The sequence below is a fragment of the Carcharhinus amblyrhynchos genome, chromosome 4, assembly GCF_965287045.1.
Source record: "Carcharhinus amblyrhynchos chromosome 4, sCarAmb.v2.hapA, whole genome shotgun sequence".
Classification (NCBI taxonomy): Eukaryota; Metazoa; Chordata; class Chondrichthyes; order Carcharhiniformes; family Carcharhinidae; genus Carcharhinus; species Carcharhinus amblyrhynchos.
In genome coordinates this window covers 27,928,636-27,953,589 of record NC_137327.1, presented here as the reverse complement: position 1 = coordinate 27,953,589, position 24,954 = coordinate 27,928,636, and the positions used below count along the sequence as shown (strand labels likewise).

Genomic DNA, 24,954 nt, shown 5'->3' with positions numbered 1-24,954 from the left:
AAATCAGTATCTTGGGGCTGAATTTTATAAGGCCTTCATAGAACATAACAGCGCAGAACAGGCCCTTCGGCCCACGATGTTGCGCTGACCAATTAAGAAAAAAACAATGACCCTCTAACCTAAACCAATCCCTTTCCATCCATAAACCTATCCACGGACCTCTTAAACACCCCCAAACTAGGCGCATCTACAACTGCAGCAGGCAAGGCATTCCATTGCCCCACCACCCTCTGGGTAAAGGACCTACCTCTGACATCCGTCCTATAACTACCACCCCTTAATTTAAAGCTATGTCCCCTCGTGCTAGCTTTCTCCATCTGAGGAAAAAGGCTATCACTGTCCACCCTACCTAAACCTCTAATCATCTTGTATGTTTCAATAAGGTCTCCTCTTAGCCGCCTTCTTTCTAACGAAAACAACCTCAAATCCCTCAGTCTCTCCTCATAGGACCTTCCCTCCATACCAGGCAACATCCTGGTAAACCTCAGGAGCTATGTAGGCAGCAACAGGAGGGAGGCAATAGGTGCAGTGCCAATTGCCATGGCATTCTGCTATTGGTAGGGAATGAGAGAGATGCCCTCCCATCCAGAGGCCAAATGTGCCATTTGTGGCCAACTAATGGCCTCTTCCTGCTGCCACTGACATTTTACCACCACGTGGGGACTGTTGGTTCAAACAGTGGCTTCCTTACAGGCTCAGAGGGAGACATCTCCTCCTCTGGCTGGCTAGCCCACTGACGATCACCTGCAGTGTTAATGGTCACTGCAACATTCCATCACCTTCCAATTGGCTGGAAACTCTCATCCCTTAAAAGGAGGGTAACTCTAGCAGCTCATTGGCTGCAGGCTGACATAAAATGCAGCTGTGGGCTCCCCCAAACCACTGAAGCTGATTGCCTGACTTTTCAGAGCATTGTTTGGGCCATCACTGCCCTGACAAGATCCAAACTGGTGTCAGTAGAATCAAGGCCACTTGCACCCAACATCAAAATCTTTATATCAAACTAACCTGATAGATCCAGCCCTCCTAATAGATCCAGAAGTTCTCCACCAGCTGTGTTTGGTTTACTGGGTGCTACGGTCTGAATCACTGGCGGCACATCACTTCCTCCAAGCAAGTCTAACAAGTCATTAGCCTGGAAAAGAATAAAACAAAAGCTATATTTTATGCATTCTCACAATCAAAAGCCTCAAGTGTTCAGAAATTAGCAAAAATAACGGATCAATTTAATTAGACCCATCTCTAAATGAATTAATCTGGCAATGATGCAGTTAATTTTATTACTTCATATCAATTACCAAGTCCTCAGATCTACTTCAATTGTCAAATTTATTCCTTAATATTTTTGTCTGCATTACTTTAAAATATTAATCCTTCAATTGCTCATAGAACATAGAAATATATTTCTCACCAAGCAAAGTATGTCAAGACTGTTATTTGCAAAGGTAGCAGGATAAAAAGTTAGTTTAGTGTTCAAAATGTTAAAGACAGCATCATTGCAAGATAAACTATCGTACATAGCATTCTACTTACCTATAAATTTTATTAAGCCCCATTACAGAATTTTTAAATGAACACTATTTTTTTGAAGTTAAAAACTGCATTACAAAAAGATAGGAAACACTCAAAGCAGCTTCAACACTTTTCCCTTGCTCTCTTTTCTGCATATTTCTCCCCTCATTCAAACCTAAAGGGTGAGAAATAGTTCTGAGCTCATTAGAAACTCTTGCACTTTGCCAATATATTCCCCCCCACATGCACCTCCAAAATTAGTGCTGATAAGTCACTGGGCAATTGAAGTGGTGGAATGGGTAGGTACCACAGACAAGCCTGATGCCATCCTCAAAAGCACACTTGCATTTAGAGTTGACCCAGTGTCCTGTTTGAAATCACCTGACTTTGCACGAATCATTGAATCCGTATAGTGCAGAGGCCATTCAGCCGATCAAGCTTGCACCAACGACAATCCCAACCATGTCCCATCTCCATAGCCCCACATATTAACCCTGCTAGTGCCCTGACACTAAAGGGCAGTTTTTGCATGGCCAATCAACCTAACATCTTTGGTGTGGGGAGGAAACCCAAGCACACATGGGGAGAATGTGCAAACTCCATTAGTGACCTGAGGCAGGAATTGAATCTGGGTTCCTGGCGCTGAGGCAGCAGTGCTAACCACTGTCACTGGACCACCCACTAACTGTAGACTGAACCTGGAAACCTCTCGGACAATGTGGCCATGATATTTCTTGCCATATTCTGCTGAACTTCTGGTGAAAGTAATGATTAGATTAAAATATAATTGATAAGGAATCCACAATATTTCTACTATAATTCTGGACAGAGCAAAAAGGAAACTTTTGACAGCTATTGCGTTTTTCGTTAAGAGCTACCTTTTATCTTGCCCAAGGCATTCAAAGGTTATTTAAGCCTGCGCCCACGGACAGCAAGGTGGCACAGTGGTTAATACTGCTGCCTCACAGCGCCAGGGATCTGTGCTCGATTTCCAGCTTGGGTCACTGTATGCGGAGTTCACACATTCTCCCCATGTCTATGTGGGTTTCCTCCAGGTGGTCCAGTTTCCTCCCATAGTCTGAAAGATGGGCTAGTTTTGGTACATGCCCATGCTAAATTCCTCCTCAGCTGTACCCAAACAAGTGTCACCGGAGTGTAGCAACTAGGGGATTTTCAGAGTAACTTCACTGCAGTGTTAATGCAAGCCTTCAGTTTTGTTGCTGTTGCTGGGCTGACTCCTTGATGTTCCCATACAGTGGAGCTCTGTCTACCGAAAGCAGAACTTGCCTTTGCTATTCTGCAGTTAACTTCTGTATCAATAGTCACTGCTTGGGTGACGGTGCTGCCAAGATAAGTGAACTGGTCCACTGCCTGTAGTTTCTGCCCTTTGATTGCGATTATGGGTTCTGTGCATGGTGCATGAGGAGCAGGCTGGTGCATGACTTCGATCTTCTTAATGTTGATGGTGAGTCCAGAGTTGTCACAAGCCATGGAAAATTTGTCCATACTGACTTGCATCTCTGGCTCTGAGCCAGTATACAGGGTGCAGTCAAAGAGGAAGTCTCTCAGAACAGTCCCCTACACTTTGGTGATAGCTTGAAGTCTCCTCAGGTTGAAGAGCTTCCCATCCACTCTGTACCTGAGGCTGCTTTCAGCAACACTGAAGGTCTATAGCACTGTGGTACTCACTACACTCTTGTATGCCTGTGAAACGTGGACTGTGTATTCAAGGCATGCAAGACAGCTCAATCATTTCCACATGACTTGTTTTCACAGAATATTACGCATCAGATGGCAAGACAAAATACCAGAAACTGAAGTTCTCTCTACAGCAAGTGTACCATCAGTCCACGCACTGCTGATGAGAGCGCAGACCCAGTGGGCAGGTCATGTCATCCACAGGCCAGACGAGCGCATGCCCAAGTAGCTCCTTTTTGGGGAACACTCTACTGGAAGACGCTCACATGGATGACAGAAGAAACATTACAAAGACACACTCAAGGCCTCCCTGAAGTCGCCTGACATTGACACGACCACCTGGGAAACGCTGGCCCAAAACTGCCCTATCTGGCACTGCCTTATCCACAAGGGCTGTCAAGCTTACGAAACAAGGTGCATTGCTGAAGCGCAACTTAAGCGCAAGCTGCACAAATCCAGAGCCATCAGCGCAACAAGTACAGTGCCTACACAAGTCTGTCCAACGTGTGCCAGGACATTCCATGCCCGAATTGGCCTGATCAGTCATCTTCAGACAACGCATCCAGCCTCAAAATGACTAATGGTGTCAATGTCCTCATTGACGATGATGGACAAACAACAATGTAAGCCTACTTGTGACAATAATTAAACTTTAAAACTTGTGTTTAAATTATCTATTTAATGGCTTGATTGAGTAGGCTCTCAATTTTAAATTATGCTTTTCTGTTCTCTCTCAATTTAGCAATACTAATCTTGTAGTTAAATCTTAAAACAAACACTAGCGCAAAATAGCAAATCTTAATGTACTTCAAGTTTGTTATGAAGAAATTTGTTATTCAAGTTGGAGTAAAACCACCCAACTTCCCAGACTGCCCACCATCTCTGAGGCACACATTAGGTGTGTGCTGGACTACCCCACATGCCTAGTGGAGTGCAGCACCAAAACTACTGAAAAAACCCTACAAAGCCACACATGCTAGACTGGCAATCCATTCACCTTAAACTTTCACACTCCCCACATTGCAGAACACTAGTAGGAAAAGTATAAGTATAATCATTGTCACAAGCAGGCTTACATTAACACTGCAATGAAGTTACTGTGAAAATCTCCTAGTCCCCACACTCCAGTGCCTGTTTGGGTACACTGAAGGATGGCCAGTGCACCCAAGTATACCGTCAACAGCATGCACTGCAGCAACTCAAGATTCCATGATAGAGCCTTCCAAAATTGTGACTTCTGCAGTCTAGTAGAACAAGCACAGCAGGTGCATGAGAACACCAGTACTAAGTTTCCCTTAAAGTCAGACGCCACCCTGACTTGGAAATGTGTTGCTATTTTATTCATAATTACAAGGTCAAATCCTGGAACTCAGTGCATACACCACACAAAGTGCAGCAATCAAGGGCAATTAGTAATGCAAATAAATGCTGGCCTAGCAATGACACTCAGCCCAAGAATGAATTTTAAAAATTCTGAAAGGTCTGATTTAACACATATATACTGATATCCTTCAGTAGTTCCTAAAATAATCAATGAGTCAAAAAATGTATTATTCAAATCATTAGTGGTAGAATAAGAAATACACCAATCACTGAATTTATTTACTTTACCTGATTACTAGACTGAAGAGCACCAGGTATCAATTTTGGTTCCACTATCGTGGGCTCTGCCTCCCCATTAGTCTGTGCAGATTCTGTAGGCCCATTAGTTATCTTCTCCATTATAGGCATTCGTTCCAACAGTGCAGATCTAATGGATACAAATAATGATTTAGTTATATAATTCCTCAACTACTTACCAGGGATTCCAGATGAATAGTTTATCCTCATGAAATTAAATAAACTCACTTGAAAAGTTGATCTAACTTTTTATAAGCTTCTGCTTAGCAGAAGTTTTCTGGTAAATAGCAATATTTCCTCCATAATTAGAAAAAGAATATTTTGCCATCATAATTCAGTAATTTAGTATTTTTGCCAGCACACAGGTTTCCATAATTCTTTGCTGTCAGTGATGTACCCACTTGAAAGGTTTAAAACAGTTCAGCATTCCCAAGAATGCTTGGTTAGCAAAGCAATAGAAAGTTAGCAAAGCATCCAAATATGCCAAAACATTAGGATGTATTCTTAGATGAATGCACAGGGTAGATGTGAAGTGAATCCAAAGGTAGGGGCCATAAATAAATTCACTAAGGAAATGAGAAATATCTCAATTTGGGAGGGGGGCTGGAATGTGGAACTTGCTATAGCAAATAATTTAGATGCTTCTAAAAGATAACTAAACAAGTGCATTAGGAGGAAAATGTGTTGAACGGTTGAAGTGAGTTAGACAAAATGGGAGGAAGCTTGTGTGGCATGTGAACACCAGCACAAATCAGTTTAGTGGAATAATCTATTATTGTGCTGTATGTTATATGCAAAGACATTAAAACATTAAGCTTATTACAGTACTTCAGATTAATTTAACACGTTAAAATTGATTTATCCAATTATTTGAAGATAAGAAATCAGTGCTTAGTGTTAAAAAATTATATTAACTTTCAAATTAAGTATCTTTGAATTAAAGACAAATGACCAACATCTCAAATTTGCTGTCAACACAACCACAGCTGAATAGATACATGAAACTATTTTGCAGGGCTTTGATTAGTTATGCACCAGGATGCACAATGACAAAACATAAACCTTTGTACAATGGTCACAAATCTGCATTATAAAAGAACCATCAAATCTGCAGAGATTTTAACCAAAAGTACCAAAACAATATCTTGGTAATATAACTATAGTTAAATGAAATACTAGAAAATGCATCTAGAACTTGAGAACATTTCAGTTGCACCAATTTCTAATTGATCGTATTCCATTTGAAATATTGTAAACTTCTTGGGAAGAATGCCACAATATTAGGGATGCTTAAAATTCAACTACATGTTATAACAGAATTTCATAAACTAGAATAGTCCAAATGCCCTTCCACGTGTTCAACTCTCAAGCTTAAGACTTCAACAAATTGAACTAAGCTACCCCAAAAGCCATACAATTAATTTGTGTGTTGGTTGGAGTTAATTTGGTGAAAAGAAACACAACTGTTTATTGAATGGATAAAGGCACACAGATAGGGCTTTATGATACAAAATGGTACAACAGGTGCACATGCTGAAAATACACAGCACATTAAAATTAAAGATTTATTGGCTATATTGAGAAAGCAGCTTAGGATTAATTGCATGGTTCTATCAAAGTTGGCAGAGGCGGGATGGATTGAATGGCCACCTTCTTTGAATCATTCTACGATTAAATAAAAAGTCAGATCAGCATAGAAATTCATTAGAAATGCAATGTCACGGTCCTGCCATCTCTAGAATTTGTTTTGAGGCAACAAGCTTGTCAAAGTTAATGCCACATTGCAGCACAAAGTCAGTGTCTATTAAGTAGGCTACTCAAGTTCAATATTGACCATACAGTTGCTTAGGGAGAAAATGTTCTTTACATGAATCTAGGCCTAAACTGTCTGTGAATGGGAATCATTCAGTTCCCATTCACGTAGACAAGAGCTGTGATTGAAGACCTAGACAGAACAAAAAAAACCCTTCTAGTTCTTGTTAAGACACAGATTTTCAGCCATTGAAACCTGAAATGACTTCAGTAATTCTCAGATTAGATGGACTGAAGCTGAGTTGAATAATTTTATAGCACTTCCCTGATTATTAGTTTAAGAGAACTTGAAATCAGTTTTTGCAATTTAACAAAAGGAAGTTCCATGTAGCTTCTCTTCACAAACTGAAACCAAACTGGTTACATGGGCTGTTTTAATTTTTAGACGTTAATTATGTGACATTTAATAATTGCTTCAAAAGCAATTCAGCATTATGTTTTAGCTTCTAAAGAAGCATGTATAAGTCAAAAGATCCACATGCATATTGGAACTGGCATTGACATCGCCATCACACAGCAATTTGCATACAAAATAAATTTGACAATCTGAACGAAGAACAGTGCATCAGGATATACCACAAAATTACTGATGGTTGGCACTGCTGCTCTGTTCTGTAGTTCTAGCATGCAATAATTCATACAAAAATAGTTAGCTGCATGATCCAACTAATTACTTGCAATAGTTTGCACGTACCTCATATGATCAAATTTTCTGAAAAGTGCATTATATTCCACAGCCCTTTGCTGAAGTTCCACATCTATGCTGCTTCCATACACTGATATTATCTTCTTAATTCGACTGAAAGAATGAACCAGTATGTTATAATATGTTCATTTATATCCATGTGAAATATTCAGTTTTAGTTTTGTTAAATCTGCAAATCTGTAAAGGAATTTGGATTACAGCTAGAATCTTTTAATTTTTTTCATGGCATGTAAGAATGTTGCTGCCAAGGCATTTGTTGCCCATCCCTAATTACCCTCAAGGTGGTGGTGATTGGACACCTGAAGTAGGTGCACTCAGTGCAGTTAGGAAGGGAGTTCTAGTGTTTTGACCCAGCAGCAGTGATGAAACAGCAATATAGTTTCATGTCAGGATGCATGCAGCTTGGAGGGGAACTTGCTGCTGGTGGTATGGCCATATATCTGCTATCTTTGCTCCATTAGGTGATAGAGATCTCCGGTTTGGAAAGTGCTGTCCAGGGAAGTTTGATGAGTTGATGTAGTGCACCTGGTTAACGGGACTAACTGCAGCCATTGTGCCACTGGTGGACAGAATGATAGTGGTAGACAGGTTGCCGATCAAGCAGGCTGCTTTGCCGATATGGTGTTGAGCTCACATACTTTTACAGTTAGACTCAGCTTGGCATGTGGAGCATTTTCCACCACATTCCTGATTTGTGCTTTATAGATGGTGGACAGGCTTTGGCAGAGTGAGGAGGAAAGTTACTCACCACAGGATCCCTAGGTCCTGACCTGTTCTTGTAATCACACTATTTATGGGGCAAGTCTAGTTCAGCTTACTTGCCACCTATGCATCCAGTTCTTGGGCCTGAACGCTGCCCAGATCTCAAGTCCGAGTGCTGTCCATATCTTGCTGTGTATGAATGTGGTCTGCTTCAGCATCTCAGGAATCATGAATGGTATTGAACATTGATGACTGCACAGTTAACATTCGACGTTATGATGGAGGAAAGGTCATTGATCAAGTCACTGAAGGTGGTTGGGCCAGGCCACTATCCCAAAGAACTCATGCAGCAATACCCTAAAACTATGATGACTGACATCCAACTACTATAACCATCTTTTCTCACGCCAAGTAAAACTTCGACCAGCGGAAAGCTTTCCCTATTCTCAATGACTTCAAGTTTGCTAGGGCACCTTGATATCACATTTGGTCAGGCGGCAAGGGCAGTTGCACTAACCTCACCTCAAGTTCAGCTCTTTTGTCCAGGTCTGGACCAAAGTTGCAATGAGGTCAGGAGTTGGGTGATTCTGGCAGAATCCAAACAGAGCATTAGTGAGTAGGTTATTGCGAGTGCCACTTAATAGCACTGTCAATGACACCTTCCATTATTGCTGATGAAGGATAGTTTGATGAGGCGACAACTAATTGTATTGAATGTGTCCTTTTTCTGTGCATAGGACATACCTGCATAATTTTCCCCATTGCTGGGTAGATGCCAATGTTGTTGTAATGCTGGAACAGCTCAAAGGGCTAATTCTGGAGTGCAAGTTTTCAATGCTATTGCGAGATGCTTTCAGCACTAAGGCTGTATTCAGTGTCTTCACCCATTTGTAGCTATCAAGTGGAGTAAGAGAGTTGATTGATGACCAGCATCTGACAATGGGGAGCTTATCCACTCAGCTGAAGATGGTTGCACAAGTGGTTCTGCCTCATCTTTTAAGCTGGTGCTACTAAACTCCCCCTCTTGAAGGATGGAAATATTTGTGGAGCCCACTCTTTTGGTTCTGGGATCTGGAAGGGATGGCAAAGCTTTGATCTAATCAGTTCGTTGTGGAATCATTTAGCTTTGTCTGTTACATGCTGTTTCTATTGTTTGGCACGTGCATAGTTCATAAGTGCGTAGTTCAATTTTCAGTATGCCTGCTGTTGTTCCTGGCATGCATTCCTGCACTCCTCTTTGAACTGGGGTGATTCCCCTGTTGCACAATAACTTTAGAGCGAGGAATATACCAGGTTGAGGTTAGAGTGTGGGTGAATACAATTTTGACACTGCCAACGGCCCACTGTGGCTCATGGAGGCACAGCTTGGAATTGTTAGCTCTTCTGAATCTATCCTACTTAGTACAGTGGTAGTGCCACAAGATATAATGGAGGATATTCTCAATTTGAAGATGGGGCATCATTCCCATAAGTCTGTGTGCTGGTTAATCCTATCAGTACAGTCAAGGACAGATGCATTGATAACAGGTACATTGCTGAGAGCAAGATCAAGTAGGTTCTTCTCTGTTCATTCCCTCACCAGGCTGCAGGTCCAGCTTAACAGGTAAACCCTTGGAGATTTGGCTATCTTAGTCAGTAGTGATGCTGCAACTTGGGTGATGGACATTAAAGTTCACTACTTGAGTACATCCCGTGCCGTTGCCAACCTCGGGTTTTTTCCAACTGGTGTTTAACATGGAGGACAGATGATTCATCAGTTCTGGGGGGAACTGTAGGTGTTAATCGGCATTAAATCAGTCATTAAGAATGAACTATATGTATTTATATACATCACTTTTAAAAAATAGAAAAGTCCACAGCGGAAATATTAGGATGGCAACCAAAAGTTGTCAAAAACAGACTTGAAGGAGAATCAAAAGGAGATGGAAGTAAAGGACAATGAATTTAGGAACAGAATCCCAGAGTAAGGGATTTAGAATGTCTGACTTGAAAACTTGAAGTCCAAACTCACGTCCAGGATTTCCAGGATAATTTCCTCTTGGCTGAATGCCATTGTGCCACCATTTCTGGTAGGGTCTTGCCCTGCTGGTAGGACAGGCATACACAGGGATAGTGATGTCTGCAGCAATGTTGGCTGCAAAGTACGATTTTCATGCATATGACTGTCAGGCTATTGCTGAACTCATCTGTCAGACAGTTTTCCCAATCTTTGCACTAGATATAAATGAGGACTTTGCAGGCTCAAGTGGATGGAATGCCATTGTCATTTCTGATTCCTGATTCGATGCAAGTGGTCCACCTGGTTTTCTTTCAGACTTTGTGGTTTGATACTGTGATTGGCCAGTTAAGAGCAAATCACATTGTGTAGGTCTGCAGGAACGTGTAGGCAAGACCAGATTTCCTTCCCTAAGGGGAAATCAGTGAACAAGATGCATTTTTGCATCAATCCAATACTTTGTGGCCATCATTACAAAGGCTAGTTTTTCATTCCAGATTAGTTAATTAGCTTTAATTTCCAACAAATGCTAATTGTAGGATTTGAATTGGTGTGCCCAGAGCATTAGTGTAGGCTTTTGGATCACTATTTCAGTATCACCACTACACCATTATCCCTGTTAATCTGTATCGAAAACCAGTTTTCTAACATATTATATAGTTATCTTTCTTTCAAGGGTAAATTTACTTACTTCACATTTACGGTAAATCTTGTGCTTAGCTTCATAATTGCAGTGAGCGCATATCCCCTTGTTACAGATGTTGACATGTTTGACTGTAGTACAGTTTCTAATACATCCATAACTTCATCTTCTGTCACCTGTTGGGGTAAAAGGGACTAACGATCAGTCAACCATTTTGAACATAATCTCTTCAGATGATCCACGTGAAACTCAAACTGTGCATTGTGCATGTCAACCTGACACCGTCATCTTGTTAAGTATATAGCTAAAGAAAATTAAAAATTTCAGGGTATTAAAATTAACTCGAAGTTGCCAAACTAATACTTGATCTACAAGGTTACAGTGCCACTTGCTGGCTGTCACAATAAATACAATTTCTCAACTGGTTTGGGGCATTCGAAGTTCCATTTTCTAAACGCACCTCTGTCCTATATTCATCAACATGACATTCTTTTGCTAACACTCAGTCTAATTCCTCTGCATCAAATTATTTGCACACTATCTCATTCTAAAACAAATGCATCTGAAGTGCAACGACATTCAAATGAAATTATTTTTAAGAGAGAGATAATAAACGGAAGAAAATGTTTTCCAAGCACCTCTTTCATTTTAAAGTTGGGATAAATCAAAAATCTGAAGCATGTTTTATAAATGAAACACGAAAATTAAAAAGAAAACCACTAACTGGTATAAAAGACTGTCAATAAGCAGTTTCATCACTAAAAGAATCAACTACGTGTTTATATACATCACTTTTCAAAAGTACAGAAGGTCCACAAAGTGTCTTTTTTTTTTAAAAGACATCAAGCCAATATTTAGAGGACAACCAAAAGTTCAGTAAAAAATACAGGTTTGAAGGAGGTCAAAGGAGGAAATGGAAGAGGAAATCAAGAAAGAACAGAAACTTTACAAATATTGACTGGAAATGCCATAGTTCGAGTACTTTAGATGGGTCAGTTTTTGTCTGGTGTGCGCATGAGGGTTTCCTGATACAGTATATAGATAGGCCAACAAGGGGCAAGGCCACATTTGGTACTGGGTAATAAACCAGGCCAGGTGTTAGATTTGGAGATAGGTGAGCACTTTGGTGATAGTGACCACAATTCGGTCACGTTTACTTTAGCAATGGAAAGGGATAGGTATATACAGCAGGGCAAGCGTTATAGCTGGGGGTGGGGGCAGGGGGAAGGAAATTATGATGCAATTAGGCGAGATTTAGGATGTATAGGGTGTGGAAGGAAATTGCAGGGAATGGGCACAATTGAAATGTGGAGCTTGTTCAAGGAATAGCTACTGCATGTCCTTGATAGGTATGTACCTGTCAGACAGGCAGGAAGTGGTCGAGCGAGGGAACCGTGGTTTACTAAAGAAGTTGGATCTCTTGTGAAGAGGAAGAAGGAGACTTATGTAAAGATGAGACATGAAGGCTCAGTTAGGGTGCTTGAGAGTTACAAGTCAGCCAGGAAGGACCTAAAGAGAGCTAAGAGCCAGGAGGGGACATGAGAAGTCTTTGGCAGGAAGAATCAAGGAAAAATCTAAAGTTTTCTTTACGTATGTCAGGAATAAAAGAATGACCACAGTAAGATTAGGATCAGTCAAGGACAGCAGTGGGAAGTTGTGCATGGAGTCTGAAGAGATAGGAGAGGCACCAAGTGAATATTTTTAATCAGTATTCACACAGGAAAAAGATAATTTGTCGAGGAGAATACTGAGATACAGGCTATTCGATTAAACGGGACTGGGGTTCATAAGGAGGTGATGTTAGCAATTCTGAAAAGTCTGAAAATAGATAATTCCCCTGGGCTGGATGGGATTTATCCTAGGATTCTCTGGGAAGCTAGGGAGGAGATTGCAGAGCCTTTGGCTTTGATCTTCATGTCGTCATCATCTACAGGAATAGTGCCAAAAGAGATGAGGATAGCAAATGTTGTTCCCTTGTTCAAGAAAGGGAGTAGAGACAACCCTGGTAATTATAGATCAGTGAGCCTTACTTCTGTTGTGGACAAAGTTTTGGAGAGGATTTATCATCATCTAGAAAGGAATAATTTGATTAGGGATAGTCTTTGAGAAGGTGACCAAAAAGGTGGATGAGGGTTAAGCAGTTGATGACGTGGTGTATATGGATTTCAGTAAAGCGTTTGATAAGGTTCCCTATGGTAGGCTATTGCAGAAAATATGGAGGCATGGGATTGAGGGGGATTTAGCGGTTTGGATCAGAAATTGGCTAGCTGTAAGACGACACAGGGTGATGCTTGATGGGAAATGTTCATCCTGGAGTTCAATTACTAGTGGTGTACCACAAAGATCTGTTTTGGGGCCACTGCTGTTTGTCATTTTTATAAATGACCTGGATGAGGGCGTAGAAGCTTGGGTTAGTAAATTTGCGGATGACACTAAAGTCGGTGGAGTTGTGGAAGAATGTTGCAGGTTAGAGGGAATAGATAAGCTGCAGAGCTGGGCTGAGAGATGGCCAATGGAGTTGAATGCAGAAAAGCGAGAGGTGATTCACTTTGGAAGGAGAAACAGGAATACAGAGTACTGGGCTAATGGTAAGATATTTGGTAGTGTGGATGAGCAGAGATTTTGCTGCCCACGTGCATAGATCCCTGAAAGTTGGCACCCAGGTTGATAGGGTTGTTAAGAAGGCGTACGGTGTGTTAGCTTTTACTGGTAGAGGGATTGCGTTTCAGAGCCATGAGGTCATGTTGCAGCTGTATAAAACTCCAGTGCGGCCACACATGGGAGCATTGCACACAGTTCTGGTCGCCGCATTATAGGAAGGATGTGGAAGCATTGGAAAGGGTGCAGAGGAGATTTACCAGGATGTTGCCTGGTATGGTGGAAAGATCTTTTGAGGAAAGGCTGAGGGACTTGAGGCTGTTTTCGTTACAGAGGTGGTTAAGAGATGATTTAATAGAGGCATACAAGATGATTAGAGGATTAGATAGGGACAGCCTTTTTCCTCAGATGGTAATGGCTAGCACGAGGGGACATAGCTTTAAACGGAAGGGTGATAGATATTGGACAGATGTCTGAGGTAGGCTCTAGTAAGGTCGTGGAATGCCTTGCCTGCAACAGTACTGGACTCGCCAACATTAAGGGCATTTAAATGATCATTGAATAAACATATGGATGATATCAGAACAGTGTAGCTTAAATGGGCTTTAGATTAACTTTCACAGGTCGGCGTAACACCGAGGGCCGAAGGGCCTGTACTGAGCTGTCAAATTCTATGAATCCCAGAGTAAGCAATTTAGAATGGCAAAAGGCTATGAATGTTATTGAAATGCACAAGAAGATAGAGCTGTAGGAATGGTAACACTGATCAGGTGACCAGAGGTTGCACGCATTGGCAGTGGCAAAGTCATGACAGGATTTAAACACAAGAATGAAAAATTTAAATAAAAACTGAAAATGCTGAAAAAAACTCAACAGGTCTAGGAGCATCTGTGGAAAAAGAAACAAAGTTAAAGTTCCGAGTCCACATAAGTCATACAGACTCAACGTTGGCCCATGGGACAGGAGAATCCCAGCCATGGGAAAAGTCAGAATTCTAGACATTAACCTCATCTTTCCACAGATGCTGCCAAACCTGAATTTTTTCAACATTGCCTGTTTTTATTTCAAATTTCCAACATCTGCATTTTATTTTTAATGAAAATTTTAAACTAAGGGATCTGACTGGCCAACACCTATTTTGCCATTTCTTCACTGTCATTGGATCAAAGTCCCAGAAGTCGCTTTCTAACAGCACTGTGGGTGCACTTACATCATGTGGACTGCAGCAGTTCAAGGCAGCTCACCACCACTTTTTCAACGTCAATTAGCGATGGGCAATAAAACACTGGCCTAGCCAATGACAGCATCCCATGAGCGGATAAATAAAAAGAGTGATGGATGACTGGGACCAGGTGCGAGATTGGGTGTAGTAGGGTGAGAAGTAGAGTACTGGATATATTTATTGTGAATGGAAGACAAGAGGGCTGGTCAGGAAAACACTGGAATAGCCAACTTCAAATTTGCTCCACCATAAGTGCAACAAAAACATCTTGTCACATTTCAACATGTCAAACAATTTTGTCTTAGATTATATTTTATTGGGCGACATGTGCAGCATGATTAGTAACAGCTTCTGTATGAGCCAGAGATATTCCAATTAAAAGAGCTCAAAAGATAAATTCCTCAGTTTTTTCTCAAGTACGTTAAATCAGCAATTTCAGAGCATGAAGCATTTTTTCTCAAACATACCTTGAATTGAATGGAATGTAAACTGGTGCATTTTGTTGGCCATATTACTTTATGAAAAAACATTAGTTCAAAATATAGGAGAACAATAATTCCTTTTGAAGGAATTATTAAACATCATGGAAGGAAAAGCAAACTGGGATTTTCACTCCTAACAACAGGCAGTCCTGGACTTTATGAACATCTGTGTTACAAAGAACAGCATTTACAACCTTTAACTCCACGCCAGCACAGTCAAATGCGAGTTGTCTCTAAATTAAATTGTCCGGAACAGACTGACATCAGTTAAAAATTTGGGTAGCACAGTGGTTAGCACTGCTCCCTTAGCACCAGAGACCCGGTTCGATTCCAGCCTTGGGTGACCACGTGTGAGAAGTTTTCACATTCTCCCAGTGTCAGTGAGCGTTTCTTCCGGGTGTTCCGGTTTCTATTTTTTCTTTTTTTTTCGTTTTCCGCGGGGTTTCTGTTTTTTTAAAAGTTACTTTAAAAGTAAAGCAGAAGTGGGCTGCAGGGTAAGCTGGGAAGGGTTTTTGTTTAGCACGCTAGGTTTAAAAAACAGGCCGCACTAACCAGTGGGCAGCGGAGTGAGCAGGTAGCAGAGTGAGAGCTAAAGGGCTTTGGCGGAAATGGGCGGGGCAAGGTAGGATTAATTCTTAGTTTGTAAAAACTTTAAGGATGGATGGATGGAGGGTCATGTGATGTGCTGTTCTTGCATGATGTGGGAGCTGGTGGACCCCAATGTGATTCCCAGTGAGCATGTCTACAGTAAGTGTTGATTGCTTGAGGGACTCCGGCTCAAGGTTGACGAGCTGGATTCTGAGCATTGGACACTGCGGCACATCAGGGAGGGGGAGAGTTACCTGGACGCTGTGTTTCAGGAGACACACCCCTTAGACTAACTAATTCAGCCAGTGGTCAGGAACAAGAGGGTGTGGCTGTGAATGAGGCAGGAACTGGGATCCAGGAGGTAGCATTCCAGGAGCCTCAGTCCCTGAATCTGTACAAGAGGTTTGAGATTCTTGCTCCCAGTGTGGACGAGAACAGGGACTGCAAGGAGGACGAGCAAACTGACCGCGGCGCAGGGAGCTGTTCAAGTGGAGGGAGAAAAAAAACGTAGTAGTAATTGGGGATAGTGTAGTTAGGGGCACAGACACTGTTCTTTGTGACCAGGATCGAGAATCCCGAAGGTTGCGTTGCCTGCCTGGTGCTCGGGTCCAGGATCTCTCATCTGGGCTGCAGAGGAACTTGGAGTGGGAGGGTAAGAATCCAATTGTTGTGGCCCATGTAGGTGCCAACGACATAGGTAAAACAGGAACAAAGGTTCTGCTAAGGGAATATGAAAAGCTAGGAGTTAAATTAGAAAGTAGAACCAACAAGGTGGTAATCTCTGTATTACGACCTGTGCCATGAATGAATTGGCACAGGGTCAATAAGACTAAGAGGAAAATGCATGGCTCAAAGATTGGTGTGGGAGGAATGGGTTTGAATTCATGGGACATTGGCACCAGTATTGGGGAAGATGGGACCTGTTCATATGGGATGGTCTTCATCTGAATTGTGCTGGGACCAAATCATGGGATAACATCAGGGTGGTAGTGAGACACGATACAGGCTCTAAGGGGCAAAATGTGGAATTGATGTGGGTGGAGATAAGGAATAGTAAGGGGAGAAAGTCACTGGTGGGCGTGGTCTATAGGCTGCCAAATAACAACTTCGAGGTGGGGCGAGCTATAAACAAGCAAATAACAGACGTGTGCAAAAACAGAACAGCAATAATCATGGGGGATTTTAACCTGCACATTGATTGGTTGACTCAAGTCGGACGCGGTCGACTTGAGGAAGAGTTCTTAGAATGCTGTCGGGATAGTTTCCTCGAACAGTATGTTCGAGAACCTACGAGGGAGCGAGCTATCTTGGATCTGGTCCTGTGTAATGAGACAGATAAAATTAATGATCTTCTTGTGAGAGGTCCTCTTGGAATGAGTGATTACAATATGGTTGAATTTCTAATACAGATGGAGAGTGAGAAAGTAGGGTCCCAAAACAGTGTCTTCTGCTTGAGCAAAAAAGGGGAGTACGATAGGATGAGGGCAGAATTGGCTAATGTAGACTGGGAGCGCAGACTAGTTGGTAGGACAGCTGAGGAACAGTGGAGTATTTTTAAGGAGATTTTTCTCAGTACTCAGCAAAAATATGTTCCGGTGATAAAGGAAGAATGTAAGAAAAGGGATAACCAGCTGTGGATAACTAAGGAAATAAAGGAGAGTATTAAATTAAAAACATGTACAGAATGGCCAAAATTAGTGGGGAACTAGAAGATTGTGAAAGCTTTAAAAAAGCTTTAAGAAAGCAATAAAGAAAGGAAAGATAGATTATGAAACTAAACTAGCACAAAATATAAAAACTGATAGTGGCTAAAGTAAATGTTGGACCCTTAGAAGACAAGAAGGGGGATTTAATAATGGGAAACAAGCAAATGGCCAAGGCCTTAAACGAGATTTGTGTGTCGGTCTTCATGGTAGAGGACACAAATAGCTTACCGATAATTGACTGTCGTGGGACTGTAGGGGGCGAGGACCTAAAAACGATTATTATTACTAAAGAAGTAGCGCTTGGTAGGCTAATGGGAATAAAGGTAGACAAGTCCCCGGGTCCGGATGGAATGCATCCCAGGGTACTAAAAGAAACGGCAGGGTAATAGGAGATGCGTTAGTTGTAATTTATCAAAATTTGCTGGACTCTGGGAAGGTGCCAGCTGATTGGAAAACAGCAATTTAACGCCACTGTTTAAAAAAGGAGGTAGACAAAATGCGGGTAACTACAGGCCGGTTAGTTTAACATCCGTAGTCGAAAAAATGCTGGAATCCATTATTAAAGAAGAAATAGCAGGACACCTGGAAAAGAATGGTTCAATCAAGCAGTCGCAGCATGGATTCATGAAGGGAAAGTCACGTTTGATGAATTTACTGGATTTTTATGAAGATGTAACAAGTGTGGTTGACAGAGGGGAACCGGTGGATGTGGTATTTTTAGATTTCCAGAAGGTGTTTGATAAGGTGCCTCACAAAAAGTTGCTGCATAAGATTAAGGTACATGGACTTGGGGGTAAAGTGTTAGCGTGGATTGAGGATTGGCTATCTAACAGTCCAACGCCGGCATACCCACATCATATCTAACAGGAAGCAGAGAGTTGGAATAAATGGGTGCTTTTCCGGTTGGCAGTTGGTGACTAATGGCATGCCGCAGGGATTGGTGCTGGCACCTCAACTGTTTACCATATACATAGATGATCTGGAGGAGGGAACCGAGTGTAGGGTAACAAAGTTTGCTGATGACACAAAGATGAGTGGAAAAGCGAATTGCGTGGAGGATGCGGCAAGTCTGCAGAGAGATTTGGATAGGCTAAGTGAGCGAGGATCTGGCAGATGGAGTATAACGTTGGCAAGTGTGAGGTTATCCACTTTGGAAGGAATAATAGTAAAATGGATTATTTAAATGGTGAAAAATTACAACATGCTACTGTGCAGAGGGACCTGGGGTCCTTGTGCATGAATCGCAAAAAGTCAGTTTGCAGGTGCATCAGGTGATCAAGACAACAAATGGAATGTTGGCCTTTATCGCAAGGGGGATGGAGTATAAAAGCAGGGAGGTCTTGCTGCAATTGTGCAAGGTACTGGTGAGGCCACACCTAGAATACTGCGTGTAATTTTGGTCCCCTTATTTGCAAAAGGATATATTGGCTTTGAAGGGAGTACAGAGAAGGTTCACCAGGTTGATTCCGGAGATGAGGGGATTAGCTTATGAGGGGAGATTGAGTAGATTGGGCCTGGACTCATTGGAATTTAGAGGGCTGAAGGGAGATCTTATAGAGACATATAAGATAATGAAGGGGCTAGACAGGGTAGAAGTGGAGTTGAGGAGGAACTTCTCCCAGAGAGTAGCGAATCTTTGGAATTCTCTGCCCATTGAAGCAGTGTGTTTAAGTCACAGGTAAATAGATTTCTGACCAATGAGGGAATTAAGGATTATGGGGAGCAGGCGGGTAAGTGGAACTGAACCACTATTAGATCAGCTGTGATCTTACTGAATGGCGGGGCAGGCTCGAGGGGCTAGATGGCCTACTCCTGCTCCTATTTACGTTATGTTTCTTCCAAAAGATGTGGTTAGTTGGGTTGGCCATGCTATATTGTCCCTAGATACATAGTTTAGGTGGATTAGCCATAGTAAATGTGCAGGGTTATGGGGATAGGGTGGAGGAGAGGGCCTGGGTGGATGCTCTGAGTTCAGCATTGAGCCAAACGGCTTCTTTCTGCAGTGTATGGATTCTATGACATTTTACTATCGCAAATGTCAGTCTCAGTTTTGATTATGCTCATCAACTCAGCACTGCGCTCTGGCATCAATTCCATAGATTCACAACTCTCCAAAGTTGGCCAATCTTTTACCGAGGCTATGACTCCTAGTTCTGAAACGCCCAGCCATGATAACAACCTTTCAGCCTCTAAATCTTGCTGGTCCTACATTTGAATGAGATCACTTTTCATTCTTTTAAACTTCAAAGAACACAAACCCAATCTCTCCTCAGTTATCAATATAATGAAACTTCAAAACAGCAAGTATATCCTTATGGCTCAAAACCATACAGATCATTCACCAAGTCCTGAACAATAGCAGTAAAACTTTCTTATTCCTGTACCCAAATCCCCTTATAATAAAAGGCAAACACACCAACTGCCTTCCAAATTGCTTACTATATGTGTACGTTAATTTTTCATGATAAACATACAGATCCATCAAAACCAACATTTATAGCCTTTCAAAAAAAATGTTTTTTCATTCTCTGCCAAAGTGGATAATTTCACATCTCCAGATTATACTCCACCCATCACCTTCTTGGCCACTGAACTGGTCTCCGTTTTCAGCCTCTGCTTCACATCTTATTTCCCCATCTAGTTTGTATTATTAGCAAAAAGATACATCACACACAGTCCTTTCATTTAAGTCATTGATAGAATAACTGAGACCCAAACAATGACATCTGTGACATGCCATTAGTTGCATCTTGCCAATTTGAAAATGATTTTCTTGTTTGTCAGTTGACCAATCTTCAGTCCATGCAAATATATTATCCTCAATCCAAATGAGCCCTAATCTTTGTATCAAGTTTAAACGCCAAAAATTAAAACACAAAGCGAGGAGGAGGAACTGCTTTCTACAAGAATCGTGGCTGTGGAAATCACTCAGGTTTAGCAACTGTGATGGAGATTCTCGCAATATACAAGACTTAATTAAGATAGCTGGATGAAAGAATATGGGAACAAGATAGCTAAACGTGCCTGGAATTATTTGCTTGCGTGAGGAGTAAATGCCACCACAAACTGGGTGGGCTGAATGTCCTGCAACTTGTGTATTTCAATACTATTGCAGGGTTTTCAAATTAAATTCAGTAATACTTTCACTGCCATCTGGCATCTTCTAAAAATGAATCTACTTATTGTAAGATTATACAATCTGATCAAAAGGAATATTAATGCAATAAGTTTACACTAGGCAGTGAATGGGTAACAGAAAATTATTGCTTAGTTACTCGTGTAGAGTAACTTCTCTATGTCATGTCATTTTTCATTGAATTATGAAAGATCCTTCTAATTATATGGTGATTCCACACTCAAAAAAAAAGCAATTACCTGAACCAAAATCCTGACAAAGCTTCAATACCAAGTACTTTCATTTATCAAAAATTACAATTTTTTTCCTGAACTCAATAAGCAGTGAATGCATGCCATTTTAAGCAAGAAACATGAATTAGTTCTGGAATAGGAAAGAGGATTAATTATTAGTGGCTATTTTAATGATAGTGCTTTCTTCATAACTTTCAGGAACTGCTAAGCCTGATGGTGTTATTTCAGAATGTGTCAGAAATGTCCCAGCAATTCACAATTGAACATCAGTTGCAAAATACGTTACTTGGAAAGCAAGCAAAATCTCAAATCCAAGTACTTTTTGACAGCTGAAATCAATGAGCAATTTAAAATATGCCTGATCTACAGCTTTCTCTCCATGTTTTACTGTCTGGGGCATATATCAACAGTTGACTGATCCAAGGCTTTTTCCATTCCTGCCCAACATGTTGCCCAATGGTGTAATACGTTCAAAGTGTTTTTTGCCCTGATTTAATACTTCCAGCAACAATTTTCAAATTCAGTGAATTTGCATCCCAACATTGGAGGCTGCATGAATTTTGTCAATGTATTGCCTTGCTGCTTTGATCAATACTGAATGTAATGCTTCATCATACAAAGGTAAATCATCCCACTTAAGCGTATGAAAACAAAAATATCTGAACAATAGCAATGTTTTAGTAACAAGACTCTCAACCAAGTGATACAGATTTGAAAGATCTGCCAGCAATTCCCAATTTGAAGCTCAACTTTTAACAAGTGTATTTCTGCCTTGATTCTTTAGTCAGGTTCTGCAGTTGCTATGCAGCAGACCATATTTTTGTCTAGGAATGATTATGCTACTGACTTAATGTGATCTGTAAAAATCCAATGTTTAATTACTTTTATAGAATTTACCTTAATCTGCTTTGAAAAGGAAATATTACCTGAATAGGTTCCTCTTCTTCACATTGGCCAGAAACTAGAAGGTCACCATATTCTCCCATACACCAAGCACCCACCTGCACGAGAGGTTGCTGTTGAAAGACAACCAGTTAGTAAGTTTTGAATATCTTTAGAAACAACTACTCACATTTTTATTCACTAAATTTTGTTAAAATTTATAAATTTGGCATGCTATTGAATCTTAAAGACACAAAAAGCAGCAGTTTGGGACCATAGTTCAGCGCAGTAATGGGTGAGAGAACATTTCCTTACCTACTGAAGATTGAAACCAGAGTCTTCAAAACCTGCCACAAATTCCACATTCCTAGGCAACTATTCCATTCCTCTCCCAGGCAACTGCGAGGCTGAATCAGACTGTTCACAACCATGGCATCATTTCAGGCCTCAAGTCAAACTTCCGACTACAAATTTGTGCCATCTTTAAGGCTGCCTATTTTCAGCCTTCGAACATTCATAGAATAGAATCCCTACAATACAGGAGGCTGCTGTTCAGCCCATCAAGTCTGTATCGACCATAATCCCACTTGGGCCCTATTCCCATAACCCCACACATTTACCTTGCTAATCCCCCGGATACTAGGGGCAATTTATCATGGCCAATCAACCTACCCTGCACATCTTTGGACTGTGGGAGGAAACCACAGCACCAAGAGGAAACCCTGCAGATAACAGGAGAAAGTGCAAACTCCACACAGACAGTGACCTGAGGCTGGAACTGAACCTGGGTCCCTTACATTGTGAGGCAGCAGTGCTAACCACCGTGCCACCCTAAATGTCAGATTTCATGGCTGCCTCAGCTCATTTGCTGCTGAAATATTCAATTGTGCCCATATGACTTCTGGATTTGACTACCCTAATGCACTTTTGACCAGCCTCCTACCCTTTACTCTTGCATAAACTTATCACCTAAAGCTCTTTTGTGTCCTAACTTGAACCAAGTCCTGTTGAAGCAACTCAGTAACTTAGATTGGTTTCACAGGTTGGCGCAACATGGAGGGCCAAAGGGCCTGTACTGTGCTGTAACGTTCTATGTTCTATAACTAAGCAATGCCTAATCTCTCCATGGCCTTGTCCCTCCCTCCCTAACCTCTTCAGCCTTACTGCAATTTTCTTTGTGTGCCTCCAAGTTTGACCTCTTGCTTCTCAAGCACTTGAGTTTAATAATTCCAGCACTGGCAACTGTTTTCAGATGCCAAGATCTTAAGCTCTTGAATTTTTTTCCTATGCCTCTTTCCTCTGATGCTAACCAACCTAATATGCCCATTTGTGGTTGGATATCAAATTTTGTTTGTTAATGCTTCTGAAGTGCCTTGGAATGTTTAACTGAATCAAAGGCACTATATGAATACATGATGCTGTTTGTGCACACAGATATTAGACTTCAGATAAGTCTGAAGAATGGAAGGAAAATTTTTACATTCTTAAATTCTTCCCATTGCCTAAGAAGTCATTGTAATAAAAGCACTATTAACTCAGGTTCAACTTGGAGCTCATAGGCAGGCAAACAAATGCATCACAACTATGAATCCACACTTTCCTTCCTCAACCTTTTCATATATCTGGAGACAAATACCATGAATATTTTCAAAAATAGAAGCAAAAATATTGCAGATGCTGGAGATTGGAAATAAAAACAATGTGCTGGAAAAACTTGTTACTGAAGTGGAGTCATTTTAGACTTGAAGTACTAATGGTTTCACTCTTCACTGATGCTGCAAGACCTCTTGTTTATTCAGTTGTTTTTATAACCAATATTCACCATTAGTCCACAGACTCAAAATTACAAGTGCTCTTGCAGTCGCATCACAGCTCAATTAGACACTTTACAGCCAAATCAGAATCAACATGGGGTTCTTTTCCCATCAGAATATCTTTTTACCTTTACGTGTCATGCTCTTGATCTCATCGCAAACCACCTTTTTGTTCTTCTCCCTCCACCCACCTTAAAAACTGTTACATATCTAAGCATTTCCAATTCTGACAAAGAGCAACTTAACTTTAACACTGACTCAGTTTCTCATAAGATACAAGAGCAGAAGCAGACCATTCAGCCCATCAAGTCTGCCTTCCTCCATTCAATTAAATTATGACTGATCTGATAATCCTCAACTCCACTTATCTCATAATCCTAGTTTGTCTCCATTGATGCTGCCAGACCTGATGAATATTTCTAGAATTTTCTGTTTTATTTTAGATTTCCATAATTCAGAGTTTGATGGCAACTAATTTAAATTTATTTGAAAATACTGAAAAGCAAATGATCCAAATAAGGCTTATTTGTTAAAATCACATTCCAGCCTACTTGCTTTACCATATTAATTAATTTTGTTTAACATGTTGCATTTTTCCAGCACCAAATTTTCAATTTTCAAGTTGTTTTAGTTAGACTTTATTAGAATTACTGGACAACTGTAATCAGCCATTTTTTAAAAAAGATGCAGCTATGGACATAGTTGGCCATTTCAAACATTTATCCATATTAACAGGTTTGTTTTGTAGTCAGAAAACTGCATAATCATCCGATTTAAAATGAATGTCAAATCTGATCATGTTATAGGCTGATGACCAGAATATATGAGTCTTTACAAAAGTGGAAGGAATAGCTGCACAATAATAATCAGCATGGATTTAGAAGGCAAATCTTAAATTTCAGCTTGCTTACTGGCACACAGTGATAAAATTCTGGATTTCAATTCCACTGTAGTTTCCCAAGGCAATGATCTAGACAGTGAAGTGTCGTATATTTGGATGAAATATTTAATCAAAGCCTTGTTCAGATGGATGAGACGGTCCCACTACATTGCTTGATGAGCCTTGGCCAACACTGATCCCTGAAGCACACCAACCTGCTGAGATTTTCCAGCATTTTCTCGTGATTTCAGATTCCAGCATCCACAGTAATTTGCTTTTATCAAAACAGTTTACTGGTGATTTATGAAATTAAGATCTTGCCAAGGATAAATTGGCTGCTAGGTTTATCTATATGACATCAGGAACACGTCAAATTGTATTTGCATGTTGGAATGTTTTTGAGGATGGAATAGATACAATTCAAGCTTGTACTTAATATGAAATAACACGCAAGGTAATACACCATGGGGCTGACAGGTTGAAATGCAACAGCTTAAACCTGGAATATGGATTTCGAAAAGGAAGATCCTGGCAAATTACCATTTTTTTGATGACCAATAAAACAGGTTTAGATTTTCAGAAATTGGCAATAATTTGTAAAAATGGAACACAGGACTTAAAAAAAAGACAAGAAACCAGTTAGATAATAGGCAACATTTATATGCTATGTCATGAAGGCATTGTAGTCACATAAGCACCTCATGTTTTTAATCTGTACAATAAT

The 24,954-nt window shown here is 40.8% G+C and overlaps 1 protein-coding gene across 4 annotated transcripts in view; it reads right to left on the bottom strand.

Annotated features, from left to right (window-relative positions):
* ap1g1 (adaptor related protein complex 1 subunit gamma 1) overlaps positions 1-24,954 on the bottom strand; it is a 132,022-nt gene that overhangs the window by 28,114 nt on the left and 78,954 nt on the right. For all 4 annotated transcript variants that reach the window (XM_080186895.1, XM_080186896.1, XM_080186897.1 and 1 more), the window contains exons 15-19: positions 21,581-21,670; positions 10,738-10,865; positions 7,337-7,441; positions 4,822-4,960; positions 1,009-1,135 (exon numbers count right to left, since the gene is read on the bottom strand). In XM_080186895.1, coding sequence (XP_080043021.1) covers positions 1,009-1,135; positions 4,822-4,960; positions 7,337-7,441; positions 10,738-10,865; positions 21,581-21,670 — 589 coding nt within the window. The remainder of the gene's footprint in view (positions 1-1,008; positions 1,136-4,821; positions 4,961-7,336; positions 7,442-10,737; positions 10,866-21,580; positions 21,671-24,954) is intronic.